Source organism: Ursus americanus, chromosome 6, assembly GCF_024610735.1.
Source record: "Ursus americanus isolate L20-20 chromosome 6, mUrsAme1.1.p, whole genome shotgun sequence".
Taxonomy (NCBI): Eukaryota; Metazoa; Chordata; class Mammalia; order Carnivora; family Ursidae; genus Ursus; species Ursus americanus.
Genome location: NC_142132.1, coordinates 4,655,447 through 4,669,051, shown reverse-complemented (window position 1 = coordinate 4,669,051; position 13,605 = coordinate 4,655,447). Strand labels below are relative to the sequence as shown.

Genomic DNA, 13,605 nt, shown 5'->3' with positions numbered 1-13,605 from the left:
GGAGTTCTCCTCCTGCCCACGCTCGTTAGGGGAGCTCCGATTCATCACATTTCGTGCTAACTCTGTGTTCTTTTCTAGTCGTTGCCATCGGGACACATACAAGGAACTTTCGAACTGGCCAATAAAGAAGAAAACAGAGAAAAAAACAGATATCCCAACATCCTTCCCAGTAAGATTTTACCTTTTTTGCATGACGGGTGGCATTGGGAGTAAACGAGACATTCACTTGCAGCTCCCGGGGACCGTGCCTGTCCAGGCAGCATGGCGGTCCCGGGGCTCCGAGATGGGGGGCTGGCATCGCTGCTTGTCATTTGCCCGGGGAACATAGGTGCCCGTCTCCCACGGGGGGCTCGGGCCACCTCTGTTGTGGTGGGTCCGGCCACCAAGCCTGTGCTCGATGTTGAGACCCGTGCTGCCCAGGGGCCAAAGGGAAAGCCACCTGCAGGGGCTGGCAGAGAGCCTCCTACTAGATCCGGTCCTGAGCCCCAGTCTTGTGCTGCTGGGGGCCCTGGTCCTCTCCCCGTCTCAGACTCCGTGCTCCTGGCCACCAGCAGCAGGTCCCCTGGACCAAGGACAGAAACAAAAGAATAAGAAATGTGTAGGGCTTTGGCAGCTTTGTGGGAAGGCTTAGAAACCCCAACCGCTACAGGGAGCCAGGGGCTATGGTGTGCGAGCTCCAGGCAGGCCTTCGGGCCAGGTGGCTGACAGATCTGTCCGGGGATGTAGCTGGATGGGCCATGCCCTGGGGCAGCTTTCACAGCCTGCCTTGGTGCCAGGAAAAACCTCCAAGTTCCAAGCTGCCTTTATAAAAGCTGGCCGAGGAGGGTTTCGATACTCTTCATGCAGCTGGACCCCTCCTGCTAACACATCAGGCTAACACAACGGCAACCAGGAAGGGTTGAAATCCTGAACCCCAGGCCTCCCCAGGTACGCCCAGAGAACCTCCCTTCTCAGACAGAGCCTCCGCAGGAGCAAGGAGACCAGCCTGTGCAGTGGGCTTCGGTGCGTGGGCTCTTGATTGCATTTTTAGCATCAGGCTAAAGTCGATCTCTTCTGTAGGCAAGAGAAGCTGTGGTCCGCCCAGTTTGTGTGACCTCTGGCCTCTCAGCACTTGATAGAAATACTTCTTTCGCACTTTATAAACAGAGGATTTACATGTCTTTTTTGCAAAGGGCCCTGTGAGGCTGTGATCCAATTAAAACCAGAGAAATTAACCAAATAGTCTTTGGGCCAAATCGTATTTCTGTAGGCAGCCAAGGGAGCAGCAAGGAGAAGGGTCAGGAAGCTGTGTAGTCCTGCCGCTGCGGGGGAGGGGGCCTGGGCGGAGGTTAGACTCTGGACACGCAGTGGGGAGGATTCGGAAGGATTGGGCGTGGTTATCAGAGACCGGAGGAGGCAAGGCTCTAGGCTTGAACAGCTCGAGTAAGAGGAGAACCTTGATGGGAGGCTTGTGATCTTTGGCATATTTTGTGTCAAATAAAAATCAGGATATTTGGGAATTAGTATCCTTATCTATTGTTGGTTTAACTAATAGTTTCATTAATTAGTTTAATTTATGCATTCACCTGCTGAAGGTGTAGATGGAGGATGGAGTCCAAACCAAGCACTTTCCCAGGTCCCTGACCCCCATCTGTCTCTTACTTTCTAAACTCCTATAGTTTTTAAAAGGTGACATTTACACTGATGATAATTAAAAGTATTTTTGGTGAGGCCTCAGTGGGAGTGGAATTAATGGCCAGGTGTGGAAATTACCTGTACCCCAGCCCCTCTTCACAGAGGTGATGGCTCAGGGTGGGGCCCCACCTCCTCCAATAGCAGAGCCCACCCCCTGCACATTTTCTCCCAGCTGTGTTCTCCAGCTTGTGCTACGGAGGGAAGTGGGCCTTTCCTGCCAGTATAACAGTGTGACAGGCCCACTCCTGCCTCTCCCCACCCTGGGTGAGGGTTCGGTCCCAGCCCTTTCCTGCCCAGGAGCACCGTGTGGAGGAGACAGGGCACTGGTGGTCATCAGGGGCCAGGACGCTCTGCCCAGATGTAAGGTGTTTCACACTGATGGGACACGGGGTCTATGGGATGGCGGCATGGAGACACTTGGGACATGCCCTGGAGATGACCAGGGGGGTGGCATCTGGCATCAGCAAGGCACAGGCTGAGGGAGAGAGGTATCCGGTTAAATTGAGGAGTTGGCCAGAGATGCCCCCAGGGCCGGCAAGGGACCCAGGGCAGGAATGGGCTGGTTCGCTGGAGATGGTGCAGGGGGTCTCGGTCCACGAGGCTGGGCTGTGGAAAGCCTGGGTGGCCGGTTGGGAGACAGCACCCTCTTCTCTGGAAAAACAGCAACAGCTGATGATTTCAGGAAATAATGTTTTGAAAGTGAAGTGTGACTTTCAGAATAAAAAGACAGGAAGCTCTTAGAAACTGCGAGATTCTAAATCTAACCAGAAGGCTATTTTTTGCCCTCTGCTTTCTGTAGCTGAAATTTCAAAGTGTAAATTGTTCCAAATTATTTTCAAATCTTTATGCATGTTCAGATAGAGCTATTTCTGCTTCAGGGTTGTTGGTCCCCGAGCAGGAGGGTCTCACAGAGAAGTCGGCCTGTACTGTACATTTGGGGTTAGATATCCCGACTGCCTCATATGGGTCATGAGAGCCCTCACTGAGAGCCTCGCTGGCTCATCAGGCCCAGTGATGCAACGTCCAGACAATGGGTGTCTGAGGCCCCAGCACCTTCCAGGCACACGGGAGACGACAGCGATGATCCGGGATCCTTGCCCCAGAGCCACACCACAGACACATCCTTCTCAGTTAGTTTCAGTCCCGTGGGGACCAGGAGGAGAGAAAGCAGGGCAAGGACACAGAATTTTTCCATAATTAATGCAGTAAATTCATATGAAGTGCCCACTCTCTACCAAGCTCCATACCCCAGGAGCCACTGTGACCCTTGACCCTGGGCTGAGTCTGGGAGTCCTCAGTATTTCTGCTCCGGGAGAAGTAGGAGTGCACCAGCCTGGAGACCCAGGTCCGGGGCCACATCACTTTCAAGGTCCCATGAAACCATCTAATTTCCTTTAAAATCAGAAAAATATATAGACGTAATCCAGTCTGGATTACATTAAGCTTCATACTAACCAGTAACACAGTCAAAATAAATTTTTTTTTTTTTAATGGAGGATGTGGCCCATGAAGACGGGACTGACAAGGACCCACTAAAATCACAATGGGGCCCTGGTGGAAACCTCCCCGATGTGTCTGTGCACATACACACACCCCACAAACACACATACACACCATACATTCACACACAGAGAAAACACCCCCCCCCCCACATACACACATACACAGAGCTCTCCGCGGTCAGCCCTCCCACTCTGGAGATGCTCGTACCAGCCAGAGTCTTCCAGGCAGGTGGTCCACCATGCTCAGCCCGGGTCTGTGTGAGTTCTGCCCACTTTCCATCCCCGGAGCCTACCCGAAGGGTGAGGATCGGGGTGTGGAGTCTGCTTGTCCTTTCCCTGGAAAGCCTGGGAGAGTGAGCTCCCGTCCTTCCACCCGGAGTTATCCTAGGAACACCAAGACCTGTTAATACGGTCCCTCAATCGGGGTTTCAGGGAATATGGTGACCTCACTGTAAGGTCCCCCCACGGGCTGCTGCTCTGTGTCTGGGCAGATCCAGCAGCCCCCACTCCCGGACACTGAAATCCTTACCTCTGCTGGCACTCCATGGGCTTTACCGAGCACCTGGTTAGGGTCTGGCGCCGTCCTCAATGCTGAGACGCAGTATTCAGTGAAACAGAGGCATTCCCGCCCTCATGACATGCATGTTTAAACGTTTAAAAAGGACGCCTCCTCCGTCCCTGTGATCCCCGAGGGAGACCCGGTCGTGTCCTTCGCGGTGGTTAATGCTATAGGTGGAAGAAATGTACGGCAGCCATGATTTCCTTATCCTAATATCACGTTCTGTTGTTGCTTTTTTAAACAGATGATCATTCCAGGGTGATTTTGAGCCAAGTGGATGGAACCCCCTGCTCAGACTACATAAATGCTTCCTACATAGATGTAAGTCAGCCGTATTCCTGGCCCCCGCCCCAGCACGACACGCGCACCTGGACCATTGGGGGCTCAGTGTGAATCATGACTCTTCTCTTGGGGGGGACCAGGAATGTAACTGATCACAGCCATTGTGGGCAGTTTGGCCATAGCACAGAAAACACGGAAGCACCCAGGTCTTTCGAATTGGCCTCTGTCTGGGAATTCATTGTCAAGAAACGGAGAAACCCCCAGAATGTTTGTTACAGCGTTCCTCACGTTACTGACAAAATAGGATAGGAGGGACCAGTTAGACAGACACATGATAAAACCATACTCGATGGGTTGAGAATCCACTTTAATTGAACCTTAAAAGATCATTTAATATAAATTATACAATCATCATAAAAACACAATACAGGAGAATTGGAAAATATTAACCAGTTAAGAATATCTAAGTGTGTGTGTGTGTGTGTATGTGTGTGTGTGTGTGTATCTGGGCAAGTATTGACAGAAAAAGGTCTACAGAGGGATGAACAAAAGTATCACTATTTCTGAAATTACTAGTGAGTTTTCTTCCTATTTCTGTATCTTCCAAGATTTTCGTGATTACTATGTTACTTTCCAAACAAGAACAAAATCCTTCCACAAAGGTAATTATGAAAAACTACAAATCTGATTTTATTGTTCTAGGGTTACAAAGAGAAGAATAAATTCATCGCAGCTCAAGGTGAGCTCTTTATTGTTACTTTCAGAACACGATTTGGGTAAAATGACGTGGGTGGCGACCACGGCCTCATCTGATAGCAGGAATGCGGGGGCTTCATTTCGGCCTCTTGTGCGTGTGTAGTGCCGCGTCTGTGTTGAATGCGGTCTGTCCCACCTGTCCCTGCACTCGCGGCACGCAGGGCTGTCTCGAATCTCCAGGCGGCGGTCCTCTGACGCGGAGCGGCCGCGTGTCCTGGGAGCTGGGCGGAAACGCTGTATTACAGTCTGCAGCTTTGAAAGCATCCTGGGGTCGCTCTGCGCAACCGTTTGCAAAGCACTGAAGCTCATTCTCTGAACAGAGCTTCAAAAGCGCAGATGCCTTGGAGCCCCTGGGCCCTTCGGTCCCCCTCTGTGGTCAGGGCAGACAGATAAGGAGGATGACTGGTACGGCCATTTATAAGTGTAGGTGTAACAGGCACGTCGGTTGTGCGTCCACACAATGTGTAGACAGACAGACGCCTGCATGAGCCAAAGGCAGGGCACCCGGGAGGGCAGTGGTGACCGTTTTGGTGTGCTGCTTGCTACTTCAGACAATCTTGACCTTCTCTCTGCTGGCTGAGTGCTATGTGACTCCCACGTTGTTGCTTTTTTCGGGGGTTGGGTGAGTAGCTTTTCAGATCAAGGCCATAACCATGAGGAGCTTCAGCTCTGGAGGCACGCCCTCAACGTGGCACAAAATCCACTTTGTATGTGTGAGTGTGTCTGATCTGACCAATCGTCCCTCCGACCCCGGAGCTGGTGCAGGTCGGGATGTGGAGCCAACAGCAGGTGGCCTGGACTTGCTCCCTCGTAGGCGAGGGTCTTTCAGACAGCAGGTCCCAGAGTCAGTGCACATAAGCATCACTTGAGAACTTATTAAAAATACACAGTCCCTAGGAAATAGGGAAAAGCATGTACGCACACAGCCAGAGGACAACAATGTTGGAAAAGCTGGCAGATGTTAGCCGACACAGACGCATCTCTCTCCTAAGCAGGGGAAGCAGCCCAGGGCTGAGGCGGCAGCTCCAGGGAGAGGGGCCTCTTAATCTTCCTGCTCCACCCTCCATGGCGGATCACTGTCTCCCTCAGGGTCACAAAATGGCTGCTGCATGTCCAGGCACTGTGTCTGTATTCAGGCAGGAAGGAGGGCAAAGCGCAGAGGACTTTCTTCTGGGGACGCTTTAGCTTGTGTTCAGACCGTTCCCTAGGAACGTCAGCCCACATCTTCCTGGACGGCCCCGAATCACCGGCAGCTGCAGGGGCAGCTGAGAGATGAGGGCAGGGGTTAGATGTGGGGGGTGAGTGGGCCAGCGTGCAGCCTGTCTGTCTTTCACACGCAGACACTTGTGCAGCTCTGGAGTGGGCTCTAGTCTCCGGATGCTATGACAGGCCCCTGAGGGGGCGCACAGCACTCTGACACGCAGGCTGACCCAGGCCTCACCTGAATGCCCTTTATTGCTCATGAATGGGGTCACCCCCCGGGCGCAGCTGTGTGGCTCCCCAAGGACGTCCCAGCCCCAGCGGGGGAGCGGGTGCGTGGCTGTGGTGGGACGGGGCGGGGACGCCGCAGACCTCCGGGTCAGCTGAGCAGCCCTTCCGTGCGTCGCAGCAGCTGGGCCGTGGCGGCCTTCGCGGGGCCCCGAGGCCAGGGTGACCGGGGCTGGGACCCACGGTGACCCTCTTCAAGTCTGACCTTGGGCTCATCCTCTGCCTGCAGGCCCCAAACAGGAAACAGTGAATGACTTCTGGAGAATGATCTGGGAACAGAAGTCGGCCACCATCGTCATGTTGACAAACCTGAAAGAAAGGACAGAGGTGAGCCCGGCCTTCTGACCCACAGAGGAGTCTCTCGCAGCTTCGCGGGGGCTGCTCACCACATCCTTTTCCTATTCCTCTCCCTTATCGCCGCAGAAGAAGAAGAGAAAGAAAAAAAAAAAAAACCCCACCAGTGGCTCACAGCATTTTTATCTTAAAACAAATACACTGTGTTCCAAGAGTCTCACTGCCCCAGACATGATGCGAAAATGTCACGGAGTTACTTTTTTCAGCCCAGGGTCCCCGGCCGGCCGACTGCTCTCACGCCTTGGCGGGAGCCACGGACCTCAGAATTGAGAGGCTCAGCGTGGTGGGCATGTAATATGGCAGGCCTCGGACTAGAATTAAAAATGGATTTCCTGGTCCTCACCCAGACTAGAGAAATGCGTTAGAAAAACAAGGTACATTGAGGGAATATCACCCGTCACCCCCGTATTAGCTGTTTCTAATGTAAGAACAGGACGCGCGTACTTTATAAGAACTTGAAACCTCTATAAAGAAGGTTAAAGGGATTCACTTCCTACATGTGACAGATGTTCCTTCAGGTCCGCTCTCCTGGACAGACACTGGGGGGGGGGGGGTGCAGCGAACCAGCTCACAACCTCCCCCCGCCCCCAGCGATTTATATGCCGCTGGGCGGGGCAGACGTTGAACAGAAAGCAGATCAACGTAAACTGTGTCAGGAGGTGACAAAAAATAGCAGGGAGCACAGGGCCCGAGGTGGTCAGGGAGGGCCGAGCAAGCCAGGGGGACAGAGGACTCAGCGGGCGGAGTCCCGGGTGGGGGGGCATGCAGGGCTATCTTTGTGCCTTCCAGCCCTTCCCTTCTTACCTATGGGACACCGACCCCTATGGAATAGAGCAGAGCACAGCTTGATTGTGGCTTCGGGGCAGGAAGGAGGGGGAACCCCCAGAGGGAGGAGCACCCCCTCCTTGGGTATGGGGCAGAGCAGGGCCTGGAGTGGCACCGTATCTCCAAGGCTGGAGGGAACTTGACTAAATCCAGGCCGAGAGAGGCACCACCGGGCAGGGCGATGTGACTGCCAGGCCGGAATAATCCACTGGGGCCCCAGCCATGCTGGGAGCAAAACCACTAGAAATGCGTCGGGGAACCAGGCTTGGGCTCTGATGGAAGGCTGAGATCAGGGGCCCGTGGAAGGCTTCTCAGCAGAAAGCAGGGCCTGAGTTTTAGGAAGTGAGCTTGCTCTCCAGAGTAGAAGACTTAGAGGCTAGAAGGAGACTTGCTAGGGATGGGAAGACATTTCTAGCATGTTCCAGTGTGAGGGCCAGAACCAGGTAGCGGCAAGCAGGTGGAGAGGAAGGGCCTGTGTGGTGGGAGACCTCTGTCCTGCTGGTGCTGGTCCAGCATGTTGCTGGTCTCCACCGAGACCCACTGTCACGCACTGGCCTGGGACCCAGGCAGCTGAGCTTGGGCTCAGGGGAAGGGCTGCCCTTTGAGACGGAAGTAGCGGGCCTGGTTGGGGGAGTTCCACTGGGGCTCAGGGGGTACACTGGCCCACAGGCAGGGCAGGCAGGGAAGAGTCCCCTCCCGGTGCCACCTTAACTAATTTGTTTTATGCGTGCCAAACAGCACAGGAAAAAGCCTCCAGTCACCGTTTCCTGTTGGGTAGGATGGGGTTTTTGTTTTGTTTCCAAGGGGGGTTGGGACAGGGCTGGAGACGGCCACCCTTCCCACGGGGTGAATCCTGTCCTGTGGATGGAAAGAGTGACAGGAGACAGGGGATTCGAGGCAGGAACGCTGAACCCTTCCCACGCTCCGAGCAGATGCCTTGGCAGGACCTGGACCTCAAAGAGGAGGCGGATGCTGCCCTGGGAGCCCCGGGGTCCTCTGGGACCAGCGGCCCCCCTGCTGCCACTTGCATGGGGGAGGGGGGCGCGGGGGCTTGTTTACAAACAGGAGACCCAGTGAGACCAGCACAAGGGCAGTGGGTCTCCGAGAACGCCCCCACTTCCCCCGGCAGGCATCCTGTTGCCATGCCACTGGACATTTTCTCTCTGATCTGTCTCCGAAGCCTCCTACTGGATTTTTCCATTTCTCTGACTCAGAGCCGGCCTGCTTCTGTATCTTGATTTTCACCATTTCAGATGAGATCATTTCTCAATAGAGTTCCTTTTTCTTAATTGCTTACACTTCTGTTGTCTCCGTGGCTTCAACATTCTGGCTAAACATTGTGAAATGCAGTAGCTCTGACATCTCATGATCTGGCCGGAGGGAGGGGACCGTGGCCACGACGGGTCCAGGAGGCCGAGGGTGGAGAAGCAGCCACATGCACAGCCCTGTGGGGGGCCCTAGAACCAACCCCTAGGCCCCAGTGGGGGCCTTTCAAGGGGAGCATCTCAGGGGGTCCTGGAGGGACCCCAGGAGGCCAGGAATGGCCCAAACCAGCACCTTTGAGCGATTGATTCTCCTCAGGGTGCTTCAGAGATGTCCTGGAGGAGGGAGGAGATATTGTCCTGGGGCATTGCTGGGTGGTCCTCACGCACTCCTGTTGCCCTGTGCTCACGGAGGCCTCTTTCCCTTTATGCTGCGGGCGCACCGCCCCCACGTGTAGCCACTGGTAGCTCAGAGGGAGAGCCAGTAAAGAGACGGGTCTCTGCGCAGCAGTGCGCCCGTCCTCGGCAGTTCCCCGCATCAGCCTCGTCCCACGTGGTCAGGAGTGGGGAATGCTAAGCTGACCCCTCTCCAACAGCAGACCAGGCAGCTTTGTCCTGAATGAGGAAAAGCCATCCTGCTGGGTCCAGTGGGAAGTGTTTGGGGAACACGCTGTTCTCCGTGTGAGCCTCACCCACTGTGGGTCCAAATCAGAAAGGGGCCCAGGTATAGACTCAGGGCTGCCCCCCCACCCGTTGCGTGGCCCTGCTTTCTCAGGCTCTTTCCCAGCTCTGGGAACTGTCTGATGGAACCTGGTGTGTGCCGATGGCGGCGGGGCCGGGGGGTGCTGACGTCCCTTTCGGTGCCGCCAGACCTAGTTATCTCTGTGCAACCATCCCATGTAGGAGAAGTGCTCCCAGTACTGGCCGGACCAGGGATGCTGGACCTATGGAAACATCCGCGTGTGCGTGGAGGACTGTGTGGTTCTGGTAGACTACACCATCCGGAAATTCTGCATACAGTCCGTAAGCATTTTCAGTTATTGGCTTTCTGGAAAGGCGATCCTTCAAGAGAGCAGTGTCAAGAGTAAATATATGTCTAATTGTTTTTAATATGAAGAGCCTTGTCTCTCCCCCTGACCCCCAGTGTGGTAGCAGCTCTCATGAGTGGGGGCTTGGGAGGACCAGATGCCAGGTGGGGACGGGGTCGGGCTTAGCGGACTGAGGACGTGAATCTACAAGAGGAGACGGGTGCACGGGCCCACCTCACCATTTTGAGTGGAGGGAGTTGAGTCACTTGGGGGAGGGGGCCCCAGGATTGGGGTTCTCACCCCATAGCATGATGTCATTTCACACACTGAAGTCATGAGGTGGGACTTTTTTTTAACAGTCTCAAAAGTATTTCTGTAACTCCTCAGTATTTGTGATGCTTATTTCCTGCTTGTCCCCGCCGCATCCCTGCCTAAAGGAATACAAGGCATTCTTCAATACAAATGCCTGTGTACAAAACAGATGAAATAGAGATTTGAAAAATGTAAAAAAAAAATTGGGGAAAACAGAAGGTCATGGTGTGAAGAATCAGAGGTAGAAGGGTTGGCGTCGTTAGCTGCAAAATCGGAGTCTGAGGTTTCTAGAAGCCACAGCAAAGAAGGGAAAGAGGATGAGCTGTATCATTTTTACAATCCCCTGCTCGTGTCCCTTGCAGTCACACTCACACATGCATGCGCACCTGTGTATCCACTACCTAGCCCTCCGTGATCCCAGGACAGAGAGCCGCGCTCACGGGCCATGGGTGGGCTGGCCAGCCGCATCGTCTTCTCCCTCAAAATTAAGACGCTCTGGGGAGCGAAAGGGCATGTTGCTGGTAATGACGCAGACAGGAAGTGGGGCTGCCAGGCAGCCCGGGACGTGGCCGCCCTGCTCACCAGTGGGGTCCGTGAGCCCAAGGGCCAGCTTCAGGGATGTGTCTGGCTGCCCTGGGCCAGCCTGCCCTGGGCCTGGGACAGGTGCAGGCCCTGAATGCAGCCAGGGCGCCACCGGTGTCCTCACCGCTGCCCAGGGCCTAGATGGTGGGGTGTGTGTGTTGGGGGGAGCAAGCATCCTCAGAAAGTGATGTTGGGGAAGGGGGGAGGCTCTGTCCCCCGACTCATGTGTCCCCCTGTCCCCCGCAGCAGCTCCCCGAGGGCTGCAAAGCCCCGCGGCTCGTCTCCCAGCTGCACTTCACCAGCTGGCCCGACTTCGGAGTGCCTTTCACCCCCATCGGGATGCTGAAGTTCCTGAAGAAAGTGAAGGCCCTCAACCCCGCCCACGCCGGGCCCATAGTGGTCCACTGTAGGTATGTCCGGCTGGGGCCACAGGGCAGGGCCCCCAGAGGTCCGGGCCATCGTGGGTGATGACCTGTGGGCCAGTATCGGGGTGGGCAGAAAGGTAGGTGGGCCCCGACCACTGGAACAAGTGACACCTCAGAGTCTCCCTCGGGGTGAGAGCTGGGGGAACACACAGCCCACTCCGTGAGACCAGAACCCTTTCTTCAATGGCAGCTGATGGGGAACCCCAATACCTAGGACAGACAAACGCCAAGAGGCCGGGTAGATAGAGCTAGTGGGGCTCTGGGCGGGTTCACTTAGCCTGCCCTCTGCCATCCCTGGAGACCCCCAAGTCACCTCTGAGGGTAAAGCTGGAAACCACACTTCCATGGGGAGCCCCCAGTCTTGATACAAGAGTGTGCAGGGCTCAGCAGGGCTGGGGGCCATGGTCCAAGCACAGCAAAGAGCGGCCAGGAGCGGCCGTCTAGGCCCGGGCGTCCTGAAGCCCTGGGTCTATGGTCTGGGCTGCCCCTTCTCCTCCCAGTTGCGTTCTTGTCCTCTGCAGTGGGAGGGACAATCCTGGAGGGACCTGGGACCCGCCCCTGGGGGTGAGCTTTGCACGAAGCTAAGTACTACAGCGGCCTAAGCTGTTAGCACTGTGATTATTCCTTGGGGTGTGGAAAAGCAGCTTCCGAAAGTGAGCACTTTTTCCCTAGCAAGTGCCCTCTGCCTTTGCACACCTCGGGGTCCCCTGGTTGTCTTCACACTGAGCTTTCCTTGCCTCTGGCACTCGCGGAGCCACAGAGGCAGGGCGCAGATTAACACCGTCCTCAGCTTAGATCTCCATGCCCACCTTGGCTTCTGCCGCAGAAGGCCATGTCCGAGAAAAGGCCTTGGACTTGGAGTTGGGTGACTAGCTTGTGCCCATTCTGTTTTTGAAGACAGTGGGACAAAGATGAGGAGTACTCCCCTGCCAAACTCCCCATCCTCCTGGCGGGTGCTCGGTTAGAACCCGAAGACAGTTTGGGGGCCAAAGGGTCGGTCCCCGTCCTCCTGGCCAGGCATGGAATCCTGGACCTGCCCCTTGGGAGCTGAGGGACACTCGAGCAGCTGTGCATTAAGTGAGATGGCATCTGTGGGATCACTGGGGCCGGCCCTGCAGGCTCCCCCGAGCAGCTGCCCTGGGGCGGGGAGCAGCGTGGGCCAGACCTGCTTGGCTGCAGCCTGGGGGTCTTGTCGGCCACTCCTGTTCTTGCCCAGACTTCATGGAAGCCAGAGTCTCTGTGTTGCTGCTGCTCAACACCTGTGTGCCAGGCTCAGAGTGTCTGGATGACTGTGTGCAGGGGCCTTCTGTCCCTTGTCCCTTTTGTCCTTTGGCAGGGCCAAGACACTCCCAACCAACCTGTCTGTAATGGCCAAAACCATGTGTAATCAGGGTGACAGCCCGGTGAGCAGGGCCTTCCCTCTGCCAGGTGGAGGCCAAGCCCAGATGGAAGGGCCTGAGTGCCCGCATGGGGACTTCCGTGAACCCATCAGAGCCCCGGGGCCTGCTGTGGCAGAGACCGTGGGGACTTTGGAAGCCTTCGGGATCCAGAGTCCGGTGGCCTCAGCTGGAGAAGTCGTGGCAGGAGGGGCTCCACGTTCCGTTCCTCCTGACCCTTCCAGCTGCTGCCTCTCCCTGACTCAGGCTTCTTGTGGGGCCGGCTGGCTCAGCTCTGAATGGGGGTGGAGATAAGGACACGGGCTCTGCGTGTGGGTCAGGGGTGGCTGCAGGGAGCGGGTGCAGTCCTGCGTGGTCCTGACCCCTCCAGATCTGTCGTGCGTGGAAACCTTAGGGAATGACCACTGTCCTTCCTCTGCTTACTTCCTCCCTGCTGCAGGGACCCAGGACAGGTGCATTTGCCATTGATCTTGTTGTCATGCCAGGTCCCCCTCTGTGGCCACGAGTCTCTGCCTTTGCTGCTGAACGTGCACTTGTGTCCCTGTGGCGATGTTTTACCCTAGCGCAGATTCCGCAGCTCCCGGGCGCGCCGGCCTTCTTTTATGTTCTGTTTAGCTACCACGGTTCTAGTATCTGGGAAGTGGGAGGAGTGGCACCCTCCATCTCGGGCTTCCCACAGCCCCTCTGCTCCCTGGTGGGTCCTTCCCCTCCTGAACTCAGGCCCCTGGGAGCCGCCCTGCTCTGTGTGGGCAGATGGGCGGTTCTGGGCGCCTGCCTGATCACGGTCATGTGGTGACAGGAATTCCTGCCAAGAGTGCGGGCCTGCTGGAAGCCAGCAGGGTGGGGGAGAAGGCTCGGGCTGACGGGCAGCCCCCCCACTCCCAGAGATTCGGGGCGGAGTTGACTTCACGTCCCACCTCCAAGTCATCCTCACGCCTGAGCTCCTCGGCTCCAAGCCGTGTCCGGCCCGGGGGCTTCTGCTTCCTAGTTTCCATCGCTACGACACACTCATCCCCGTAGTTTGACGCTTGATCACTTAAAAGGAACCGACATTCTCTGCCCGAGTCCCCTTAGGAACAGCATCCCCATGGAGGTCAGCGGCCTCAGCATTTCCTGGGGGGGCCCGCGCGGTCCCTTTTCCAGGGGCAGAGCGGCCTCT

At 56.0% G+C, this 13,605-nt stretch overlaps 1 protein-coding gene across 4 annotated transcripts in view; it reads left to right on the top strand.

Annotated features, from left to right (window-relative positions):
- PTPRE (protein tyrosine phosphatase receptor type E) overlaps positions 1-13,605 on the top strand; it is a 153,109-nt gene that overhangs the window by 122,580 nt on the left and 16,924 nt on the right. For 3 of the 4 annotated variants that reach the window (XM_045809503.2, XM_087862572.1, XM_045809506.2), the window contains 6 exons: positions 79-169; positions 3,980-4,056; positions 4,720-4,756; positions 6,491-6,588; positions 9,606-9,725; positions 10,871-11,034. In XM_045809503.2, coding sequence (XP_045665459.1) covers positions 79-169; positions 3,980-4,056; positions 4,720-4,756; positions 6,491-6,588; positions 9,606-9,725; positions 10,871-11,034 — 587 coding nt within the window. The remainder of the gene's footprint in view (positions 1-78; positions 170-3,979; positions 4,057-4,719; positions 4,757-6,490; positions 6,589-9,605; positions 9,726-10,870; positions 11,035-13,605) is intronic. The other variant, XM_045809505.2, reaches the window with a different exon arrangement.